The 24,149-nt window shown below is 57.0% G+C and overlaps 1 protein-coding gene across 4 annotated transcripts; it reads right to left on the reverse strand.

Annotated features, from left to right (window-relative positions):
- Positions 1 to 254: 254 nt before the first annotated feature.
- ADCY6 (adenylate cyclase 6) lies at positions 255 to 20,751 on the reverse strand. 4 transcript variants are annotated; one of them, XM_082634650.1, is made up of 22 exons: positions 20,598 to 20,751; positions 15,416 to 16,277; positions 11,686 to 11,835; positions 11,172 to 11,293; positions 10,965 to 11,076; positions 10,675 to 10,802; positions 9,999 to 10,157; positions 9,783 to 9,924; positions 9,539 to 9,667; positions 9,242 to 9,267; positions 8,857 to 9,043; positions 8,556 to 8,653; positions 8,291 to 8,378; positions 8,020 to 8,136; positions 7,597 to 7,755; positions 7,122 to 7,300; positions 6,205 to 6,240; positions 5,993 to 6,122; positions 5,445 to 5,708; positions 4,090 to 4,294; positions 3,115 to 3,239; positions 255 to 2,080 (listed from the first exon to the last, which is right to left on the reverse strand). In XM_082634650.1, the coding sequence occupies exons 2-22, from the start codon at positions 16,271 to 16,273 to the stop codon at positions 2,042 to 2,044; spliced, it is 3,453 nt and encodes a 1,150-aa protein (XP_082490776.1). In that variant the 5' UTR covers positions 16,274 to 16,277; positions 20,598 to 20,751; the 3' UTR covers positions 255 to 2,041. The 4 variants fall into 4 exon arrangements, with proteins under 4 accessions (XP_082490776.1, XP_082490777.1, XP_082490775.1 ...); XM_082634649.1 differs by having other exon boundaries at positions 256 to 2,889; positions 8,857 to 9,004; XM_082634648.1 differs by having other exon boundaries at positions 256 to 2,889.
- Positions 20,752 to 24,149: the final 3,398 nt, after the last annotated feature.

A 24,149-nucleotide genomic window follows, 5' to 3' on the forward strand; every position in this document is an offset into this window, starting at 1 on the left:
AGAGTAACAAATCTCGGAAGACACCCTGCCCCTCATGATGCTGACAGGCCTTGGAGTAGTCATGCTCTGTGCAGACGCTGCAGTTTCACCTCGGCAAGGAGAAAACCAGAGGAAGCCCTCTGACCACAGACGAGAGAGGTCCACGGAGCCCCCAGACTGGGGCCTGCCTCCTACCCCAGGCTCTGCCACTTCTGACCCAACCCAGGGCCCAGAACAGCTGCAGAGAACAGGGAATTTTACAAAGAGTTTGATTTTTATTGATATTTAAATATATTAAATATTTCACTGAAATACATGGTATACACACCCTCCCCCCCCTACACACACACACTGGTTACATTATAAAACCAAAGTCCATGGGCCTCCCATCCACTGACTCCCCCACCCCAACTGGCGAGGAAGGGGGCAACGTCAGCCCGGGGGAAGCACACGGCTGGCACTGCGGTACAGGGAGCCAGGGTGTGGACAGGCCCCTCCCACCTGGCAAGAAGCAGGGTCAAGTCACCCAAGACTGCAGTCTTCCCACTCTGGTCTCCTTACAGCCTCATCCCCACCCCAGGACCCCACGCAGAACCTTCCTGTCCAGGGATGTGGCTGAGGGAAGGGGAGGTGACTTTCTGTCTGGACCAACTAGTCTTTTCCCCTTTTCCTGCCTTGGCTAAGGATGTGACTGATGGCCCATTTGGCTGATGCATGAAGATCCCCCAAAGCAGGCAGTACGAGCCAGAAACCAGGCTTCTGCAAGGAGCTAGAGTCAGAAAGGACATGAGAAAGGGCAAGACTACCACCTGCCCCTTCCAATCCCCAAACCCAGCAACTCTGGGACCCTCTCTCCTCCGCCTCTCTAACGCCTCAAAGACAAAGCCATCTTCAATCAAAATCCTGGCTAATGCCTCTGGCTTAAATAGGTACAGACAGAGAAACCAAGGCACCAACTAATTCAGTCCAGAGGCAAGGAGGTTGCAGGGAAGAGGGTAAAAGGCAGGCAGGGATAGGAAGGGAATCTAGGCTCCAGCCCTCCTAACCCTCCTGCCAGCTCTTGCAGGCTTCGTGAGGACTGGGGAGCCCGGAGCACGCTAGGCTCAAGCTGAAGGCTGGGGAAGGCTGAGGTCCAGGTTCCCTCCCCGAGCCCTTAGTACCAGAATCTGGGTCCTCAGAGGGATCCCATGCGACCCCAGCCCCAAAGCATACCACATCCCAGGACACCAGCTGGGGAGCCCAGGAAACTCCTGAGCCTCTGCCCACCAAACCCCAGACAGTTCAAGTGCAAGGAGCACTGTGGGCCTCAAGCAGGCGCTTGGGTCCCTGCCCCAGGCAGGGAGACAGTCATGCTGCACACGTGGCCCCCAAATGGCACTTAGGGATTTGGCACAAAAAGGACTCCTCTCCCCAGGGCCACCCTCTTGCTACCACACCCCATCCCACTCCTGTGCAACAGGGGCATCTCTCTCCAGCCCTTGAAATCAGAAATCCTGCCTTATTCCCAGAAGACAGAGGCCCACAGGAAAGAGGCAACCCAGGGTGGAGAGCCAAGGAGCAGGACCACAGAGACACACAGACCGGGAAAACAGACACACACAGACCACCATGCACGCACACTTACACAGACACGCAGACCACCATGCACGCACGGTTACACACACGCGCAGACCACCATGCACGCACGGTTACACACATGCAGACCACAATGCACGCACGGTTACACACACGCGCAGACCACCATGCAGGCATGGTTACACACACACACAGGCCCTCCCCAGTGCCAGAGGCGTGGGAGGACAGGTTTGGGATCAGGGCCATCTTCCTCCATGCCCTGGCCCTTTTCTATTTGGCAACAGAAGGGGTAGAGATGCTCCATGCCCCCTTGCAGCAGACAGCAAGAGAGCGCTGGGGCAGAGTGGCCTGATCCTGCCCTTCGGATCAGAGTCTGGCACCACCCCTGTCCCTGGCTGGCCTGCTCTCTTTGGCACCTGCAGGCGAACATCCAGCTCCTGATCTTCTGACATCCCCACGCACACGCTTGCTCTCCGGCTGGGCATTTTCACAGTACCAATGAGACCAGATGCCCCTTTCCCTGGAGCTGTGCAGGAAACGGGGCTAATCTGAGCTGGCAGAAGTCCCTTTGTTCCCCTTTGGGGACAGATCATGGGACTAGGATTTGGCAAATGGAAACATTCCCCTGAAATATGGACAGAGCTGGGTCCCCAGAACATCTCCCTCCCGTGCCGTGTGTCTGTGAGGGAGACCTGGCTGGGGTAGGGAGTGCCCAGGACCCATGCTGGGGATGCAGGCATAGCAAAGGAAGGCAAGGATGGAATAGGCACTCTTCAAGCCTGCCCCAGTCTTTATAAAAATATTCCCAGGAAAAAGAGGGAAAGGAAGGGCCCAGCCCTGAGCCTAGTGCCCAGACAGACAGGGAAAGGGCGGGCGTGGCAAGCTGCCATTTTAATCTCTCAGGCAGGAGACATCCCCCTGCCTCTGCTGCTGCCCCCTCCCCTGCTCCCAAAAGCTGGAAAAAAGGAGAGAAAACAGCCCTACCCCAGTTAAGAAAGAAAGCCACGTGCATAATCCTCTTGGTATCCCCTCATTCACCAGCCTGAGGGCAGACGAGCATGGTCCAAGTACAGCCTGCTGGGGTGTTCCCTTTTGTGGTCAGCAGGGTCTGGAGGCTCAGCACCCCCTGTCACAGCCTCCCCCAGCGAGCACAGAGTCCACTCAAATGCCCACCTTGGTCCTTTCAGCCGAATTTGTAGCTGGGCCCTGCTAACTGCTGGGGCCCCCATTGAGGAAGTAGGTGGTCATCTCCCCCTTGCCCTTCACCTTGACCACCCCTCGACACTCCAGCTGGTAGCCCTTGGCCGCTAGAACCTGGTACAGGTCCGTGGTCACCTGGGGGTTGGGGTGGGAGGGGAACCTGCTTAGCCCAGGATCCTTCCTGCTGCATTTGCAGGAGTCCAGGGGTTCTCTGCTCATGCTAGCTCCCCTCCCCCAACCCCGACTCCACCAACCAGAGAACAGCGCCACCCCTCCCCTGTCCTAGCTGACCGCAGAGAGGGTCCTGCGGAAGCCCTCTGGACCCACACCCCTCCCAGCCTCTGCTCACATCCCCCTCACCTGGATTCGGTCCGGGACCCCCGTGCTGTCCATGCGGCTGGAGACATTCACCGTGTTCCCCCAGATGTCATACTGCGGCTTCCGAGCCCCAATGACGCCTGCCACAACTGGGCCCATGTTCAGCCCTGGGGTAGGTGGGGACAGCAGTAAGAAAGCGAGAGCAGTGGCTGTTCCACCGTCAGCCCGGGGAGGCACCCAGCTCCTGGCACCTTTAGAAGGACCCACAGAAGAAACCGGAAAAGGGACAAGCCTCCTAGTCGTAAAGAATGGAAGATGCGGGCATATCAGCTGAGGAGCTCCCCCGAGTCAAGACGGCTATGCTAGAACAGCAGCTCATCTACCGATGCGCGCTCTGCGCCAACCACTCTGTAAGCGTTTTACACTATCTCATCCTCTCAACAGCCCCGAAAGGTAGGTATCATCATTCCCGCTTTACAGAAAAGATACCTGAAGTTTAGAGAAGTTAGACAACTTGCTAAATAAGCCCAGTTAAGTGGAACAGCCAGAATTCAAAGCAGACAGTCTGACTCCAGAACCCATGCTATTAACCATTCCCATCCACCAGCTCATCTGACAGGAAGTGCCTCTTATCAGACTGGCCACAGAAAAGGACACGGGTACTGGAGTATAGCTAAACCTGGTCTTGAATCCCCGTTCAGCCATTTACTAGTTGTATGACCTTGGCTGAGTTATTTACTCTGAGAGTCCATCTCTTTATCTGTAAAAGGGGATAATAATGTGAGGATTGAGATGTGTTTAAAAAAAAAAAAAAAAAAGCCTGGGACAGTGCTTAGCCCAGAGCAGGCCTTCAATAAACGGTCTCTGTTCTTACGATCAGACAATATAGGAGGCGGGAGGAAAGGGAAGCCCCACAGGACGCCTGACGGGGAATATGAGACGCCATCCCCAGTCTGCTGCCTCAGCTTCACCCAGAAACGGCCCCGGGAAAACCTGCCGTCGGCCGGGCCCTCTCACCGATCTTCATCTGGAAATTGTTGAAGGAGTGCTCATTGATGTGCTTCATCTGCTCCATGAGCCGCATGGCGTAGTCGGCAAGGGCAGTGATGTGGGAGCGGCCCACCTGATCGTAGGTGCTGGCATTCAGCCCGGAGGCAGCCATGTAGGTGCTACCGATCGTCTTGATCTTCTCCAGCTGCCGGAACCGTTCCTCGCTGATGATCTGGGCAGCACCGGGAGAGCTGGCTGTCAAGGCAGACAGGCCAAACCCAGCCCTGCCTCAAGCCTCAAGCCTTGCCGTGCCCTGGCCCCCTTCTCCACTTCCCTGGCTCCACACTCCCCTCCTTTCGGTAAGTGAGCCCCGCTGCCAGCCGCTGCTCTCAGTGCAGGACTAAGGAGCCGGGAAAACAGCCTCCCTCACCGGGCAGCCGTCAAAACCCAAGCCGGGGGCTTCCCTGGTGGCGCAGTGGTTGAGAGTCTGCCTGCCAATGCAGGGGACACGGGTTCGAGCCCTGGTCTGGGAGGATCCCACATGCCGCGGAGCGGCTGGGCCCGTGAGCCACAACTGCTGAGCCTGTGCGTCTGGAGCCTGTGCTCCACAACAAGAGAGGCCACGATAGTGAGAGGCCCACGCACCGTGATGAAGAGTGGCCCCCCGCTTGCCACAACTAGAGAAAGCCCTCGCACAGAAACGAAGACTCAACACGGCCAAAATAAAGAAATAAATTAATAAACTCCTACCCCCAACATCTTCTTAAAAAAAAAAAAAAACCCAAGCCGGGACGTGAGCACACAGCTCCGGGTCAACTTCGACAGCTTGCTACAGAACCCAGAACCACAGGAGGGATACCAGGCACCAGTGATTCCAACCCTCACCTTTGGGGAAACTGAGTCCCAGGCTGAGGAAGTGCCTTCCCTCCAGAATAGGGAACAACCCATTCCTGACCTGGATGTTCAGGTCACTTCTTCATATTTTGCTTCCATTTTCTCTATTCAGGGGATCATCTTGCTTACTTGGCCCCATGGGGCCATCGTCTACAGATTACCGGCTTCTTCTTCAATGACCCCCACCTGCTACCTATCCTGGCCCCCCCACAGATCCTCACGTCCTCCTGTGCTCCCCAACAATGATGACCCTGCCCCACGGGGGCTGAGCTTGCTGCCTGTGACACCTTCGTGAGCACCTGTCCCTGACTCCACTGTACCTACCTTTACTCCTACCCCTGACATCTCTGGGTCCCATCAGATCTCCCTTCCTCCTCCCAGTACCAACCACGCCCTCCAATCCTGGCCTTCTTATCCAAAGTTCTCCCCACTCCTCCGGTCCCCAAGTCCCCCCACCCTCTGCCAGCACCAGCCGACTGGACAAGTACCTCATCGAAGTCAGCGATGATCTCGTTGAGCAGCCGCAGGCACTCGACACCCTCATTGTTTGCCTCCAGCTCCACGTAGAACTCAGAGAAGTTGGCAATGGAGGCAAACATGACGGCCACGCACTCACATGACTGATAGTAGAGCTCATCATTCCGGCGCTCCCGGGCAAGGAAGTGGGCGGCCACGTCCTTGGGCAGAATGTTATGTAGCAGCCGCCGGTTGTATGCCTGGAGCTCCTCCATCTCCTCCTTCTCCCCTGTTGCCTGTGGACACCACACCCATCACCCACTGCCCAACATTCACAAGGCGTGGGTGCAGCGGCCAACACCTGGAGATGGGCATCAGAGGGAACCACGTGGAAGAAGAAAGGCATGGACAGGCCTAAAGAACAGGCAAAGAAGTAGAGGGGGCAGGGACAGGATGAGGCGGGGGATAGGGGACGGGCACAGGGGAGGCGTGGAGCCAGGGTGGCCAGCCTGAGAGATGCCTGGCATGGCCCAGGCTCTGCCCCTGGGATCTTCCCCACCCCAGAGGCCCACCCAGTCACCTGCAGTTTCCAGAGGAAGTCCAGGCGGGCGGTTGATTCCACCTGCTGGGCATGCAGGTACAGCGCCAGTGCAAACAGCAGCAGAATCACGGGGGTCATATATTTGAGAGCCACCCTCCCTGCGGCTGAGCTGAGGGGAGCAGAGGCAAGCTCAGCGTCTGAAGGAGGCATCTGGCAGCCCCACCCTTTGCTGCCCTGGAGCCCTCACTCACCAGTCCAGCCCACTGAAGGTCTCGTTGGAAGAAGCCCTGGCAGGAAGACACAAGAGACAAAGTCATCGGTTCTTCCTGGGTTGCCAGGTTGGGGCACATGGAAGGGGAGGCAGGAACTGCATTTACTGAGCACCATAAATCAGGCGCTAGGCCGAGGCTTTTGCTCCTGTTAACTCATTAAGAGCAGAGGTTCCACTCCTGGCTCCTCTACTCACCAGCTATGTGACCTGGAACGAGTTGCTTAACTTTCTAAGCCTCGGCTTCCTCATCAATCAACGAGGGATCAGATCTAAATAATGCACGCAAAAGGCTTAGCAGAGCGCTTGGCATCAGCAAGCCTTCGATAAGTGTTACTTATAATAATCTTTACAACTACCTTGTGATATAGATGGCATTGCCGTTTTACAGGTGAGGAAATTGAGGCTCAGAGAAGTTAATTCAACGATCCAAAGACACACAGCTAATAAGTGGCAGAGTAGGGATTCAAACAGCAGACTCCAGAGGCTTTTTCTACCGCACCATGTATTTCTACCACATACGCCGAGGGGTGAGGTTTTGCAGAGGAAAACCCAGTGTGTTGTCCCAGGCAAAGCCCTCAAGCGGGAGTCAGAGTTTTGGTTCCTTTCCTAGCCAGGGCTCTACCACCAAGCAGCTGTGTGACCTACAGGTAGTTAAGAGTGGATATGAAAGCAACATGCAAATGCAAGAGGGAATTTTTTTTTAATGTCTAGCCTGAAGACCAAGGGACTTCCCAGGACTGGGGTTTCCCTGAGGTGACTGTTGGGGGTCACGTGCTGCCTCCTTTCCCCCCACATGTGATGGGTGAGTGGTAGCATTCCAAGGGCACAGGGGGCTCACGGTGACCCAGCAGGGTCAAGAGGCTCCTGGGGGACTCAAGGGGCGGCGGATAAACTCACAAGCCATGGACGCCAAGCAGTAGGTCATAGTTGTCAAAGACGGTGGCCGGGGGACCCAGCAGAAGCAGCACCAAATAGATGAGCCCCAGGACAAAGATCATGGCCAACTTCCCGATGCTACTGATGTGCAGGAAGACAGAGCTGGCCAAGAGACTCAGCAACATGTTCCCGACGAAGTACTGGGGAGCAATGGCAGAGGCAGTGTTGGGTGAAGGCAGAGGCCATGGCGCTCCCATGCAGGGAGAACACTGCACGCCCCCACCTGACCCCAGCTCCCCTCCACAACCTCAAACCCAAACCTCCTTCACCCTCCACACACCCCTAAAGCACACCAGGGCCCCGGGCTGCTCCTGGAGTTGGAGACTCTGGTGAGATCCTGGGTCCCCAGGGCCCATCACCAGGCCTGGCACAGAAGAGTCGATAACCGGAACTGATCAGGAACCCCCCCCACCCCTTCCGAGCACCACTTGGACACCTCAGGGAAGCTGCAAGTGGGTGCGGTGCCCTCACACAGGGGAGCATCCAGGCCCAGTGAGTAATTGAGCTGCTGCAGGTGGCAGGCGGTGATGTCAGCAGGTGTTAAATTCAGCATCCGGGCTGCGCAAGTCCGTATGGGGGTGTGGTTACAGGTGAACTGCAAAGGTCGGGGGAGGTATATCAGGGTAACCGGGGAGGGGAGGGGTTACAAGGGCCATGCCTTATAACCCCAGGGCCCTACACCCCAGGGGCCCAACTTCTCACTGAGGGATGACAAGAGGTAGGGGGAGCAAGGAGAGAGGACAGGGGTTAACCTCACCCTTGCTTTGGGCAGGAAATGTGTCTCATTCCTCTCTGTACCCCCAGCACCCAGAGTGCTTGGAGCAGACCAGGGGCAGAAACATTCCCACTGGAGCTTTACCATGTTGGCGACGGCAGAGATGAACACAAGCAGGACGGAAAAGATGCCAACGGCAGTGCTATGTGCCCGCGAGCAGACGATGCTGCGAGACAGACGTCGCAGGGCCTGAGGGAACAGCTGCCGGGAGGCGGGAGACAGAGGGACGGAGGCCACGTCAGCCAACGGGTAAGGTCACCCAGGGATGGGGCCCAGTGGCAGAGGCTCGGCCTTCTCCTCCCTCCCCGCCCTTGGCCTGGCCTCCCCCACCAGCCCTGGAAGGCCCCCCACGTACGGAGCCACAGGAGTACACGGCGCAGGTCAGCACGGTGACCAGCAACAGCAGGAAGATACTGGCATAGATCCCAAGCATCAGGGCTGAGCTGGGGCGGAAGAGGGCCAGGGAAAATGTTACTCTGGGAGATCTGGACATCCTCGTCCCGCTCCCTGGGAAGGCAGGATGTGGGCCCCAGGGACTGTGTGCTTGTGAGGATGCTTAGGAAGGTTGTGGGAAGTGGTAGCGGGAAGAGAAGCCAAGCGAGGAGGGACAGGGCTCTCACAGTGGGAAGACGAGGAGCTGGATGAAGCAGATGAAGCAGGAGACCAACAGGGCACAGGCCACGTAGGCTCCGAAGCGGGGGTCCACCTTGCGCGAGTACTGAGGGAGAGGAGACTGAGCTGGGCGCTGGCTCCGCCCTGGGGAAGGTAGGGCACTACCAGTTGGCCCAGTTGATATGAACCCCCACTGTGCCCCGTGGTCACCTCCCCACTCCCCAGAAACCTCACCTGTGCTCAGACTTCCCTGCCGGGACCCCCCCTCCTCCCCCAGCCCTCCTCCTTCTGCCCTTGCACCCCCCAAACCTTCTTTTCAAGATCCTCTCTCTGGAAGGTGAGCAGGAACCGGCGCACGTGGTCCTTGCGCAGCTGATCGATGCTGCGGGCATCGATGGCACGGCCCAGGAACTCGTCTACCTCATCCTCAGGGTTCAGGGCGTCCTGGGCACCCCGGCTGAGGGCAGGGGACATGGCTTCACCAGGTGCCTGAGCACTGCCATGTGACAGGCGATGAGAAGGGAGGGGCACAGGAAGCACTCAAAGAAGGAGTGTGAGCGGGGTAGGTGGCACCTGCTCCCATAAGACACATCTAAGGTCCAAGGAAGAGGGGGGTCTTGGCTCCCCGCAGCCCCGCCCCAGGGTGCAAGTGCCTTCGCCCAGCCCTTCTTCCCTACTCCACAACCTGACTTACTTGTCTTTGCTGGAATCATCAATGCCCTGGAGAAAGGGAGAGTGTGCGAGTGAGGTGAAGGGCAGGCGACCTGCACGTCTACAAGCCCTTCCCCACCCTCAGCACCGCGCTGACGGCTCTCCCCATAGACCCTGGGGGGATTGGGACCCCTGGGGTGAAATCATTCCTCCTATCCCCAATTCTAGAAACTACGGAGACGGCGGCCATGACGAGGAAGGCAGAAGAGGCAAGAGGACACAGAGTGCTGAGGGAGACAGGAAAGCGAGGCCCCAGGTCCCAGCGCCGTGGGCCCCTCACCATCTGCCGGAAAGCCTTGGAGTCCTTGGTCCGGGAGAAGGTGCGGTCGGGCACCCAGCGTGGCATCAGTCCCTCCATGGAGTTGGCCCGCGCCCGCTGCAGCTTGGCCAGCATGGCCTTCTCCTCTTTCTGTGTGGGCAGCGTGGGCACAGGCTGGGAAGAGTGGCCCGGAGAAGGCCTCTGCCAGCTGCCCCCATCTGCCCCTCTCCCCGTCTGCCCACCCCCGCCCCACCCCGGCCCTGACCCGTTTCTGGCTGGCTCCCAGGATGAGGAAGGTCTCAATGTGCTGCTCCTTGAGGTAGGCGTTGCGCTCCCCGCCACGGCCCGGCTCCACCTCGTAGTCCCCGTTCAGGTACTGCAGCGTGGCCCGAGTGATGTGGATGCGGCTGCGCGGAACAGGAGGGTGAGACCCCTGCTCTGCCAGGGGCTCCCGTCCCTCGCCCCCTGGACGCACGCTCACCCGGCCCGGCCCCCGGCCTCCATGTGATTGGCCAGAGTCACGTCATTGGACCACACATCGAACTGCCATTTCCGCAGGCCAAGGACGCCACAGTGCACGCGCCCGCTGTGGATGCCCACGCGCATGTTCACGTTCACACCTGTCACCTCGCGCACCAGCCTGGGAGGAGGCAGCCTGGCTTAGCTCCCGGCACAGTCCTCCCCACTCCCAGCCCAGAGCCCAGGCCCTGTGCTCGCCTTGGAGCCAAGTGGGCAAGGACAGACCCAGTCGCAGGGCACACGGCACACCCTCAGCAGGACACGGGCAACAGGCTGCATGGGGCCCAAGGACAAATGTTTGGGAGCCCTGTTCACCAGCAGGGGCCCGGCAGCATCCGATGGGACTGAGCTAGGAGAGGAGGAATCACTACCCTCCCTTTGGGCCTACTCAGCTGGTATCTTCTCCAGCCCAATTCCCCCTCACCCTGGCTCCCCCTACCCCATCCCAGCTGGCTGGAGTCTAAGGTGCACATGGGTCTCCACACAGGCTGAAGAAAGATCCTTTCCCCTCCCCAGTGATGGATCTCCAAGACACGGAGACAGCCAAGACTGAGAAAAAGTCCCAAGGACACATCAAAGGGTAGGAGCAGGTTGGGGCACCCTCAGTTCCAGGAAGCCTGGGAGGGGACGGTGCTCACGAGATGGCCTCGATCATGTCCACCCCCATCTCCACGCAGCAGTGGGCATGGTCTGCCCGGGCCTCCGGCAGCCCTGACACACAATAGTAACAGTCCCCTAAGATCTTGATCCTCAGGCAGTGATTTTCCTAAAGGAGAAAGAGTGGGGGGAGAGTCACCTTTACTCTGGCCCAGCCTGCCTGGCCCCCTACCCTCACTGAAGATTCCCTCGGCCCCCATCCCCCAAGGCCGCTGCCAATGAGGCTTGCCCTCACCCCGTCGGCCCCACCCCCAAGCCCTAGCACCCTCACCGCAGCCAGCTTGTCAAACCGGGCAAAGAGCTCATTCAGGGTCATGACCAGCTCCTGCGCCGTGCACTGGGATGCCAGGCTGGTGAAGCCTTCAATGTCTGCAAACAGGATGCTGAGGACGACGGCAGAAGATGGGAAGGGCGATGTGGCCCTCAAAGACTCCCAGATCCCACACCTCTCCCGGCATCCTCCCCACCCCCACCCTACCTGACATTGTCATGCTTCTGGATGTAGATCCTGTGAAACATCATGTCTTCTTTCTTTGTGTTGATGTCTTCTTTCATCTCCATGGCAACATGCTGGGGCAACACGGACAGCAGCAGCCGCTCCTAGACCAGTGGTTTCAACAGAAGACCACTATCTTCTTGGCCTCACATTTTAATCCTTCCTGGTCCCTCCACATCCCCAAAACCCTCCCAGACCTCTCTGGAGACCTGAGCTTCCCTTCTGGACCGCGGCCTGACCCTCCCCATTAGAGTCCTCAGCAGACATACATCCCAGCCTTCTCTGACCACACCCCACTCAACCCCTCAGATGCACTCCATCTACTCCCTCCCACCCCCAGACAGGACAGGAACCCAGTGTCAAAGGGCCTCTGTGATGCACAATCAGGGGGAACCATTCACACTATTCCATGGAGTTGCATGAGGTGGTGGATCCAATCTGCAAGCTATTTGCAGGTGAGATGTGGGAAGGCCGTGATCAGGGGGGGCAGCCCCACCTGCTGCCGATTCTCATGCTGCAGGTGCAGCCGGGCCTGGATGTAACCACGGGTCTCCTGAAAGGCCTGGCGCTGAGACACCTCAGCCGGGTAGTGTGTGCAGATGCCAATGACATTGGTGCAGAGGAACAGCAGCATGTTGGCACCGAGCTGCAGAGGGGTGGCAGAGGCAAATGGTGACCACCCCCAACACACACAGGTGCAACTAGCTAGGCTCTCTGTAGATGCACTGCTTTGGCGAGGAAGCCAGGATCCTGTGCCCTGTCTTGCCCAAGCTGTCCCCACCCCTGCAATACCTCCCCATCCCCACAGGACTCCAGCTCCCTGCCTGGATCACTCCATGGCTAGAAATGTGATCTTCTCACAGCTCCTGGGAGAAGAAGCACCAACCAGGGCCAGGTAGGTCACAGGGCCTGGGCCCAGCACACCATAGTGTGTGCTGACAAATGAAAAAAAAAAAAGACAGAAGCACCAACCAGGGCCAGGTAGGTCACAGGGCCTGGGCCCAGCACACCACAGTGTGTGCTGACAAAATGATGAAAAAAAAAGGACAAATGAGCTCCTCCTGCATGTGGTTCTCCTTACAGGACGACACCCAGGAGATCTGAGCTCCACATCTTCCTGTGAGTGCCCAGGACAAGTCACCTCATCTCTAGGGGCCTGTTTGCTCATCTAGAACCTGGAGAGGGAGAATAAGATCTCCAAGGTCCCTCCCTGCCCTCAAATAAATTAATATAATAATAATTCTATTATTATCATTACTGGAGCTAATTTGTTGGCTGCCTACAAACGTGCCTAGATTCTATAGCTGTCCTCCGTATGTTAACGAAGGTACTTCTTACGACTCTATGAAATCAGTAGCACTATCTCATTTGAAAGGTGAGGGACTCAGGCACAGAGAAGCTATGTAACTTGCCCAAGATCACACAGCTGGTAGTAGCCAGTATGGGGCTTGAGTCCAGGAGAGTCAGACTCCAAAGCTGTGTCCTAACCCTACTGTAAACTACATTCCAGGTTCCCAGGATTCCTACTCACTCCACTCACCTAAGCTCTTGAGGCCCAGCCTCAGAACTCAGGCTTGGGAATCATCAATTCTACTGACACAAAGAACCCTTCGGAACTGGGATGGGGTGCCACCATGCCTGGCCACCCCCAACACTCGGCCCAGCCAGGCCCCATGCCCTAGGACCCCGATCCTAGGATGTTCCGCCCTCAGTCATCAGCAGCAGCACTGACTGCAGAGCAAATCTAAGGGAAGCCGACCTCAGTGTTTCTGGAAGTTCAGGGGTTAACCTGGAACTTGTGGCTCCACCCCAGAGTTGGCTGGGGCAGGGCTCTGGTTTGGGGAGAAGGGAGGGCAAGAGCACCAACTGGAAGCCAGGAGTTGTGGGCTCTGCCCCGAACCAGAACTAGTCCTGCAAACTTGGGCATGTCACTCAATCTCTGGGACCTTGGTTTCATTTTCCTTGGGTAAGATGGAGGGGTCCGGCAAACCCCCAGCCATCTCCAGCTCCCGTCCTCTAGGACTGGCCTCCCAGCTTCCCTTCTCAGTCCAGCTCACAAGGGCCCCCCCTCCCAGCAGCAGGGGTGAAGAGGGGGGCACACTATCTCCCCCGGGGGTTTCTAAGAATAGCCCCCAGTGGGGGAGAAGGAAAGGGGGGCAAACCAGGCAACTTCCCTTCCTGGCCCCAGGAGCCCAAGAGGAAAATGTGAGTCATGGTGGAGGGAAGGGGAAGGGGGACAAGAGACCGAAATAGATCTGTACACAGACCCCTATCCAACTGTGAGAAAAAATGGATATCGGGGCACTATAGGAAGCTCCAGGCTGGGCTGGGGCACTGGGTGAAACTGCTCAGTGCGTCTGAGTGAGCAGGTCATAGGAGGATGAAGGGGCTGGATCCGGGAAGGGGCTAACCAAGGAGCCTAGAAAGGAGGCCACAGCCCCACCCTACCCAGAAACCTGTAAGCCAGCTGGGTGCAGGGAACCTGTACGCCAACTGCATGTAGTATCTAGGCATGTTCTCAGCTCAGAGAGGTGGTACGGGCCGCCCTGGCCCCAAGGACTGACACAGGGCAGGGGCAGCTTTCTTCCCTCGCCCACTGGGTGAGGCAGGGTGCCCCGCAGAGGCAGGAGACCGGGATAGCCCTGGCCTCCACGGGACTGCGCGTCCCCAGTCAGGCCCTGGGCTTGGCTCTGGGCACCATGCCAGCTGAGAGCAGGGAAGAGACACCCACCTACCCCAGCCAGCCAGAGAGGATGGGGGAAGGGAGGCACCACCCCCAAGCTCCTCATTCCCCAAGAGGGCAGTCCAGCTCCAAAGCCCAGTGTGACAGCTACCCTGGAGGGCAACTGGGGGCTAGCAGTGGCAGAAGGATCCTGGCCCTTTAAGAGATCTGACAGTGCCCTGCGGGTATGTGCTCCACAAACAAACTGGCTATAAGGTTACTCTTAAAAAGGTACATTCTGTTCCACAGGCTGGGCAGGGAAGGGCATCATGCCAGAGCACCCAGCTTCGCACCCTGGGAGCCCCAGGCAACTTCCTCTTTGTAGGTGGGGCTAGGGTGGGCTACAGGCCACAAGGCCTGGGCAAGGCAGAGGCTGGCTCCCTCAAACCTTGAGCGAGACCGAGGACAGCACCATCTAAATCAGGGTGTCAGTGGAGGGCTCTCGAGGTGTGCTGGCTGGGGGGCTGTGCCTACAGCCGCCCCTAAAGGAGCAAGAGCCCCTGTCCCTGGTCCGGGGGATGACACGAGACAGCCAACACCACCGGCTCACATCTCTCTGCAAGGGACATCCAGAAGTCCCTTCACTGGGAGCCATCCCCTGCAGCATCCCCGCAGCTCCCTGCCTCCAGGTGAGAGCGCTACCCTGTCCGGTTTTACTCCACTCAAGAGAGGGTGGGGCCCTGAGAGCAACATCATGAGGTAGATACTATTTTTATCCCAGTTTTACAGACTGGGAAACGAAGGCTGGGAGAGGCAAGGTTAGCTGTCTACGATCTCACAGAGAAGAATGCAGCCCACTGGACAACCGGGGCTGCCTGCAGCCAAGCCTCTGCGACAGCCTCACCTCACACAGCACTCTGAAGCCAGAAGTGGGAGCCCACAGGGGCAGAGAGCCTCAAGGCAGGCTGCCAGAGCCCTGGTGCCCAGTGGGAAGAGGGCGGGGTGCGGTCAGAGCCTAAAGCCCCTCTTGTCAACAGTCCAGCCCCAAACTACTCCCGGTCCAGGACAGAACTGACCCACTCATCACCTTCCCTGTCCTTCCGGAGCTGGCCTCAGTCCAGGAGAGAGGCAACTCCTCCCTTGCTAACTGCATCCAAAACCTACTCGATCACTCCAGATCGCCACCTAGAGCTGCCCTGCAGGGAAGGCACCAGGCCCTGAGTCTCAAGTGTCAACTTGGGGCCGGAGATGCCAAAGTCTGGATGTCGCCTGCCCACCTCCAGCCTCACGTTGGGTCTCTACAGATTATGCTATTGCAAGGGCCTCAGGCTAAAGGGCTGTAGACTGTGGCCCACGGGGACGGAGCACAGGCTTTAGGTTCTGGAGCCTTCCCTTCCCTTAGCAGTGCCTTCTGCCCCAGATCCCAAATGGAGACCCACCCTTCCTCCCAGATACAGCCAGACGTCTGTCTCCCGTGTCCACCCGTGACTCTCCCACCCTCGATTAGCAGACCCCTTCTCATTCCCGGACTGGTGCCCCCATGCCTACCTCCCCGACCACCCACCTGCTTCCAGAGGAAGGCATCACCACGGTTGAGTTGCCAGGCCAAGATCAAGTGCAGGGTGGAGAGGCCCAGGCCACTGAAGACAGCGGCCCGCATGCGGATGGGGAGAAGCGTGTAGGTGATGTAGACGAAGAACACGGGGCACCAGAGGCCTACAGAAGGGCTGCGGGGGCTGGCTGCCAGGGCGCCGCCAACCTGCACGGCTGCCAGGATGCCCAGCACCACGTAGCTCACCAGCCACATGGAGTCCTGGCGGAAGCTGTGTCGGTTGCACACCACCATGAGCGCCACGAAGAGGACGGCGGCGCAGGCCAGCAGGGCCACGTAGGCAGGCTGAGGGTGGGCAGGCGCCGCGTGGAAGGCCAGCAGCACGGCCGTGAGCAGCACGAGCACAGCCATCAGCAGTGTCAGGCTGCTCTGGTTCATCTGGAAAAAGTACCTCTGGTACAAGCGCTCCAGCTTGGCCGAGCGGAACTGCTTCGACTGGAACACCTGCACCAGCCGGCGCCAGCAAGCTCGCCTGCTCCTGGCAGCCACGTCGGGGGCCCCTTCAGCGGCCCCGACTGCCACGGTCACCTCAGGGTCCTCGAAGCCCAGGGCCATGGCCCGCAGCCCCAGCTCCGGGCCCTTGCCTGGGCCACCCCTCCGGATGAAGGCCTCATCCTGCCAGGGGCACCGAGGTGCGGCTGTGGGGGTCGGGCTGGGTGGCTGCGCACCCTGAAAGCAGCTCATATAACGGGGTGTGCAGAAGCCGCTGGAGCGAGTCCCGCGGTGTGGACGCTTCTGCCCATTGCGCTCGCCCCAGGCTGTTTTCCGTTCATCCACTTTGGGGACCAGGAGGCCACTAAACCATGACATCCTGCTGGGAGGAAAGGAATGAGGTGGTGTTAATACCACCGTTACTGCCGCCACCAGCAGCTTTCATTAACCGAGCGCTTCCCGTTACCAAGCTGAGCAACTCAGACATATCCTCCTCCTGAAATGACTCTGAGGAAGACCAGGGTATCCCCAGCCACCAGGTGAGGAAACTGAGACAGAGGGAGGTGAAGTCACTTGCCCGAGATCAAGCAGCCACACAAGTGTGAGAACCAAAATTCTAACCCAGATCTATGTGACTCCAAAGCAATTCATTTAAACATTCACCTCTTCCCTAAAAGGCATTGATTTCTTGGTGGTTACAGACCCACTCGAGTGCCTGTCAATGAGAAAAGCCTCTCAGTTCAGGAGAGAGAGGGCACAGCCCAAGCAGGGGCAAGCACCACCCCGCACCGGCAGACTGTTGCCACTGGTGTCCCAGTGGAACCTGATCCTCTGATTTTTCAACAGAAGCTGAATTTTTTAAAATGGAGGCTTTAGCATGACATCTCGTGACTTTTAAACGTTGGCAAGTAATTCACATTTTTCAACACTGCAAGCCAAATAAATCACATCTACGGAATGAATTCAGCCTGTGAGCTGCCAATCGGTGACCTCTGTACCACAGGGAATCTCTTTCCACATCCGTCCCCATCACACTCACACACTGTGCACACTTCACAGAGTTAAATTCAACTCCTCCCTCCGGTTACAGCTTCAACAAAACTTCCTCAGGAAGATGTCCCAGCTCCCCCACCCAGACTAAGTTTGGCCCCCTGTTCACTCTCCATACATTTCCTCCATGGTACTGATCACCATTATCATTAAATAATCCCTTGTTTAATGTGTGACTCTGCCCCTCTGACTATAAATGTTAGGAGGGAAGAGATGATATCTATTTTGCTCAGCACTTTATCCCCACCCCAGGTACCCCAAATACTGAGCCTGGCTCATAGTAGGAACTCAACCAATTTATAAGTTGAAAAGAGAGAAAGAAACCAAGCTCAAGAGCATTGGTATAGAGAAGCTAACGTGAAATAATAATAACGATATGATTCTTCATCTTTCTCACGGCACTCCGGTCCTCTTAACCTCTTTGCTGTTCCCCAACACACCGTGCACAGGACAGCCTGGGACCTTGGTGCTTGCTGTTCCCTCTGCCTAGAATAAGAGCTCCTCCAGGTCACAGCTCAAATGTCCCCTTATCAGCGAGCTTTCCCTGACCACTCTATTAAAATAGCAACCCCCTTTCCTGGAGCTCCCTATCTCTCTTCCGAGCTTTATGCTTTATTTTTCTCCACAGCTCTTATCAGCAGCTGCCATTCTATATATTTTTCTTATTTGTTCATTGTCTGTCTCTCCTAACTGGAATGTCAACTTCACGAGGGCAAGGATTTGGGCCTGCTTTGCTCACTGCTACATCTGCAACACCTGGTGGGGTCTAAATAAATGTTCGTTGAGTAGATAGGTGGGTAGGTGGGTGGATGGATGGATAACACTCCCACGCACTTTCCCTCTGCTTGAAACTTTTCGAGGTCCTTTCACATACCTAAGTCCATCTGATCTTCACCAAAACCCTGTGAGGCTGGTCCTGTGGCCATCTGGGGCACAGGACAGATTTGACAGCCAAAAAAAAAAAAAAAAAAAGAAGAACTGAGGTCCACGGTAGTTTTCTACAGCTGGCCCAAGTTCTAGAGATCACAAGTAATCAAGTCAGCCCCAAATCTCACGTCTCCAGGAGGGAAGTGGCTTGACCTGGGGGAAGGGGAGGACTCCATGACAACACCCTCAATGTGTCTCCCAGCTGAGCCCAGCTCAGGAGGAGGTGAGGGTGAGAGCACTGCCACCCATGGATGCCTGTGTCCCCACCAGGGCCACCCTCCTCCACGCCCACAGGGCACCCTGAGGGGCTCCTCGTACTTAAACCTGCAGAGCTAGCAGCACTGACGTTCGTACTCACTAGGGGACAAGGCGGAGGATATCCAGAGCTTGCCCCAGGTGGCCACAGGACCAGACGCTCAAGCCACAGAAGCAGTGCTCCAAGCAGACACCCAGGGGCCCACAAAGCAGAAGGCGGACTGGGGACCTCTCTGCACATGGGAAACCCCCATCTCTGGTACACCCTCCACCAAGTTCTCTTGGCATCCCTTCTCCTATATCCCACGGAGCAGCAGGCCCTTCAGCCCCTTAACATCACCAATGGCACCATCTGGAGGGACAGATCAAAAATCCAAGACTTTTGGTCAGGCTGACATTTGGCAAAGGTCACCAAAGAAAGCCTGGCTCTCGAAACACTTCATTAGAAACAAGATCTTTGGAGTGAGACCACGTTTCAAACCTTATTGTGATTCTTTGCTAGCCTCGCAGCCTTGGACAAGTTACTTCACCTCTCTATGTCACTTTCTTCGCCTGTAAAATGGGAACAATAAGAGTTGCGAGGAAAGAATGTAACAGCACCCGTCAGGCATATAGTACACACTCAATAAACATTAGCTCTTCTCCTCACCCTACACCACTTTGAACCCAAAACCCTTCCAGCGTCCAAGAGATGGAAAGACAGGAAAATTGTGAGCAAAAACCCACACCTCCCCAGCCAGTCAGACGCCTGGCCCTATCAGTCCCTGTGTCCTCGGCTGTCAGTCCCGAGAGCTGCGTGAGACAGAGCCCAGAGCAAGCAGGTTTCCCACTGCCCCCCATGACACTCTGCTCCAGCCTCCTGCCCCTCGCCAGTCCCCTGACCTGTCCTCACCACCCCCCACCCCACTGGCCAGACCTCTGTTCCCAAAGTACCTGTTTCTGGCCATGCTCCCATCCCCCTGGAAGCACAGCCTAGCATGTGGCTTGTACCCACAGAGGAAGGCACGTACACTGTCCAGGGGAATGCATGACCCTCCCAAGAACACTCTGACCCCACAAGTGGATAGCTTCAGAGATCTGTAATTGTCCAACCAACTGCAACCATCCCACCCTGGGCTCCATTCCAGGCACTGCCCATCTTGGAGAACTTACTCCTGGCACCCCACGCCAGGCTGGTACGGCAGGGAACAGGGCAGGGCACTGTTCAAAGCCACAAAACTTCCCTACATGGGGCCCCAACCCTCCTTGTCCAGGAACCCATCACTATGAGCCACAGACCACCTCCTTCCTCCCCAGAGATAGGCTCCTGAGCTTGTGCCTCCGACCCCCTCCTTCCCTGGGTCCTGGTTTCTTTGCTCTCTCTCACAGATCTGCTACTCCAGGCACCACCGGCTCCCAAGGATGGAGCCATGTCCATTCAGCCTGGCAGACTGAGGCCCAGTGTCTCCTAGACCCCAGGTCCCTCCCGAACCTGGATCCTCCAGCCTGAGACCCAGAGTCTGAAGCAGGCCAGGGCCCAGCCCCAAGGATGGCTCTGCACGCTGCTTTGCCCAAACCCTCTTCCTGGTCACCTCCTGTTCCCAGGAGGTGGCAAAAGGAGGCTCCAGGGGATTTAAAAGGACTTCAGAAAGTTCATGGAAGAAGGCACTGCCCAGGCAGGGCACTTCAGTGCCAGCACCGCCCACCAGGCTGGGATGTGGGCCTCAATTCCAGGCCTGTCCAGATGTAGAGACACCTCCCCAGGGCCTGTATCTGGAGGTCCAGCAACCCTTCTCCTCCCTTTCCCAGCCCTTGGTCTCCCTAAAGACTGCACTGAGGTCCCACCTCCACCCAACCATACAAACTCCACCAGGGTCCTCCAGTCACAGGGGTACTCCAGTAAGCAGAGGGTATAGGAAAACAGTCCACCGCCTGATTCCACCTCTAGCTTTTCAGTCAGGCCCCAGAGCCTGTTCTGAATAAAGTCTGCCCACCCTGCAGCGGGCCTGGACACCAGCCCTTTCATTCCCAAGGTCTGGGGTGAGGGGAGGGGGACTCCTGCAGACAGAGGGCATCCCTCCCTCCGCCCAGGCTGCCTCCCCTTCCCCGAAGCACAATCACACTCTACCTCAAATTCGGAGGCTCACCCACAGCCCTGCTACAAAAACCTCAGGACAGCCCCTCCCCCAGTACATGCCTCTCCCCCTCTTCCCAGCAAGCCGGGAACTCGCCCCGGGTGGAGGAAGGGAAGCACAGGGAAGGGAGTGAGGGTGGGAGCCTTGAGCCCCGGACCCAGGACTCCTCGATCCCCCATCTCCTCCCGGACTTCCCCCCGCCAGCCTCGACGGCCTCGGGCTCCCCCCGCGCCGGCTTCCCCGCCGGGACCACAAAACTCCCGGGAGCCGCACGGGAGTCTGCCAGCCGCACGGAGACCCGAGCGCCGAGCGCCGGGCGCCGCCGCCTCCTCAGACGCTCCTCCGCGCGGTCTCACCTGCCGGCTGGGGTCGGCGCCTCCCCGGGGCCTCCGCCCCGCCGCCGCCGCGGGCTCCGGCCGGCCGGCCGGCCGTCCCGCGGTCCTGCTCCGTGCCCGCGCGTCCCGGCCGCCCCTCCCGCCGTCCGCAGTCCGCCGGGCCCTCGCCCCCTCCCTTGTTGTCCAGCGCAGCCGCCCTCTACCCCGGATCCAGAAGTCCCCTCCCCGCGGGCTCCCGGACTACCCGCCTTAAAGGCACAAGCTCCTTTTGTCTGGACACCCCCTCCCCCTCCCCGGACGCCGGGCAGGGTAGCCGGTTCCCCTTCGAAGGAACGGGGTAGGGGTGGGGGAGACCGAAGAATGGAACCCCTCCCTCCGCGCGCCCCCTCCTCTCCTCCGGCCGCTCCCTCCCCCAGTCTTGGGAAAACAAGCGGCTACTGTTCTGGGATCAAGACCCCGGGAAGGAGCGGGCCGTCCAGCCCGCTCCCTCTTCCCTCCACCCCCGGGCTGCGTCCTCCAGCATTCTCTTCCCACCCTCACCCCAGGGGTCCCCAAAGGCGCCGGGCAAACCCACCCTCTAGCAGCGATTACCAACCCCCCTCCCGCCCAGCACACCGAGGGTCGGCTTCCTTCCTGGCGGGGTCCCCTAAGCTGAACCGGTGCCCAGCACCCACTCCTCACCCCCATCTCCCCTCCTCCCTCCCCCAGCCCCCACCCTGCCATTCCCGCCCCGCCTGCCACGGCCCTGCTCCCCCACCCCCAGGGAACTCAGTTTAATAATTAATTAAGATTTCATTCCACAAGGCGTCAGGTGTGTGCGGCCTGCTTCCCCACACACCGCTTTTTCCCTCCTCCCCCAACCCTCCGGGGCGCTGGCCCCAAGCAAACCTCCTACACCCTGAGCCCAGAAGGGGGCCTGAGAGAAGGGGCACTCTCCACGCTGCCCACCGGCCCCTCTCTCTCTGGGGAGCTCCTCCAGCACCTGCCCACGTGGAGAGTCCCTCCCTGTCTACCCCCCCACCCCCGCACCTTTTACCCAAAGGGTTGTGCTTCCCTGAGGAGTGTGGAGGGTGGAGAGAGGGTGCATTGCTAGGGTACTGAGAAATTTGTTTGGGGCTTTTACTTCCCACGTTTTCAAGCACGGAGCTGCGGCCCCAGTTACCTGGGTGATGGGAAAATCTCGTGGAAGCTGCTTTAACCCTTTGAGGGTTAGAAAGATGGTGTAGCCAGAAAGGAGAAGAAGGTTAATAAACTCACCCGGGATGCAAGTGATTCTGACTTTAGAGGGGATGCCAGTCCTTCAGAGCTGGAAAGAGGGCAGCTTATCTGGCTTCCCTTGGAGGCGGGCTCCCTGTTGCCTCATCCAGACCTGTAGCTCCTCCTTCCTTTGGCAGCCCCTTCCCCACCCAAGGTCCCACAGCCTAGATAGCTGAAGCTGCTCCCTCAAACCCAGCCTTCCCGGTATTCTAGTCCTTCAAGGCCCAACTCTGGTCCACGCCAAGCCCCTACTGGGATTCCTAAGCCCAGGCCAGAGCTTGAGGCAGGGAAGAGAGGGGAAGAATTAAGAAAATCCATTTCAATCCCTTATCAGGCATATATGATTGCAAACTATCCACCTTGGCTAAATCATCACTCACTCCCTTGGAGCCTCATCTATAAAATAGGGATAAAACTATCTGTCTTGTCTTTCTTACAGGATTTTCAGGATGCGCTAGAAAAATGTTGGTTAAAATGTTTGAAAATGGGAAATGAAAATGAAAAATAGTTAGTTTACTCTGCCATGTATGAGTCTCAGTTGTGCAGGCCTGGCCTGTAATTTGAACTTTGGGGCCTTTTTGCCAGACTTCTCCCTTCAAGTAGCCAGGCAAAATTTCCTTTCCAGTCTGAAATCAGTATGTACCATTTATCTCTTAGAATAATATGTTTATGGGCTGTAAGGGGAAAATACAAAAGACAATTGAGGAAAAGAAATGGGTGTGTTATGAAATTTTATATTTTGGAATGGAAGCCTTTGTCCTTCATTTTATTTTGGAATGAAAAAAAAAATTTGGACATCAACCAAGTAAGCCAAAGAAATATGCTAGGGATCCATCTCTGGGTGCTTTAAGTCACACTGGCCTCCTTTACCCTAGTGTATGGCTGGTGTGTTAGTCTGGTCTCCTGAATTCCATTTCTGGTTCCTGGAGGGCAGGGCTGCCATCAGCACCTTTCTTTGATCCCCACCATCAGCACCTTACACTGAGGGTCTGTTTCTAGCACTACTGAGGCCTTAAAAATGATTCCAGCCCTTTATTTTACAGATAGGAGACATGACCTACTGCTAGGCACATGGGGAATATTCAATTATTAAAATTTAATCTATAGGATATTAGAATAGGAAGAAGTCAGAAAGATTATCTAATTCAGCTGGTATACTTTTAGTCATCAAAATAGCAAGCACTGGGACTTCCCTGGTGGCGCAGTGGTTAAGAATCTGCCTGCCAGTGCAGGGCACAGGGGTTCGAGCCCTGGTCCAGGAAGATCCCACATGCCGCAGAGCAACTAAGCCCATATGCCACAACCACTGAGCCTGCGCTCTAGAGCCCGCGTTCCACAACTACTGAGCCCGAGGGCCACAATTACTGAAGCCCATGCACCTAGAGCCCGTGTTCCGCAACAAGAGGAGCCACCGCAATGAGAAGCCCGCGCACAGCAGCAAAGACAACGCAGCCAGAAATTATTTATTTATTTATTTATTTATTTTTAAAAAGCAAGCACTTATATATCATTTACTCTGTGCTGAGTAGTCATCTAAGCCCTTGACATAAAATAATTCATTTAATCCTCATAACTTCATGATGCTACTATTATTGTCCTCACCTTGGAGTGAGGATGTACCTCACTTTTCCCATGAAAAATGAGACACAGAGAAGGTCAATAATTCCAAGGTCAGAAAGTGGTAGGTCCAGATTCTGAACACGTGCTGTCTGGCTTCAGAGTCTGTGTGTGTCACCACTGTGCTCTACTCACTATGGAAAACCAAGCCCCTGAGATGGGAATTGACTTGCCCACGATCACGCAGCGGATTGGTGATGGAAGGTGGATCAGAAACCCAATTTGTTTCTCTTTCCACTCAGCTTCACTATGGTTCTGTCTGTATGTATCACAGACATGAGTTGTGCCTGTCCTTCCCTGATATTCCCTCAGAAGCAGACATTCTTTTGCTGACAGGTGGCAACATTCTTCTCCCCTTTGGCTGTGGGGAGTGCATTGAAGGATGGGGACGGTGGGCCCTTGATCTGTAGCTTCTGACCCAAAAAGAGTGAGACCTGCCTCTAGTGACCAACTGTAGAGGGCCAGGGACTCCAGGTTAGACCGTGGGTTGGAGTCTGGGCCTTCCACCAGCACCTTCGTGGGAGAAGATTGCACGTGTGGTACATTTTTCAGTCAGATCACGTCCCTCTGAAATGCACCAAGGCTGTTTAAAAGAGCTTGTGGGTGAGCAGCTTGGTAGGAAACATGGAATCTCGGAGACGGTGGTCCTCACACTTACACTGAGCCCCTAGAAGAAATGGTACTCTTAGCAGAACGTGG

The sequence above is a fragment of the Mesoplodon mirus genome (assembly GCF_964341445.2).
Source record: "Mesoplodon mirus genome assembly, chromosome: 11".
Taxonomy (NCBI): Eukaryota; Metazoa; Chordata; class Mammalia; order Artiodactyla; family Ziphiidae; genus Mesoplodon; species Mesoplodon mirus.

Bases quoted from the DNA above. Each gene is read 5' to 3' on its own strand.
- ADCY6 (XM_082634648.1), bottom strand. From the start codon at position 16,273: ATGTCATGGTTTAGTGGCCTCCTGGTCCCCAAAGTGGATGAACGGAAA. The intron at 8,654-8,856 runs GTTTGGGGGGTG...CCTCTCCCTCAG, and splicing joins GAGAGGATCTTGAAAAGAAG to TACTCGCGCAAGGTGGACCC. The intron at 6,241-7,121 runs GTGAGTTTATCC...TCTTCCTGCCAG, and splicing joins CTGCTTGGCGTCCATGGCTT to GGCTTCTTCCAACGAGACCT.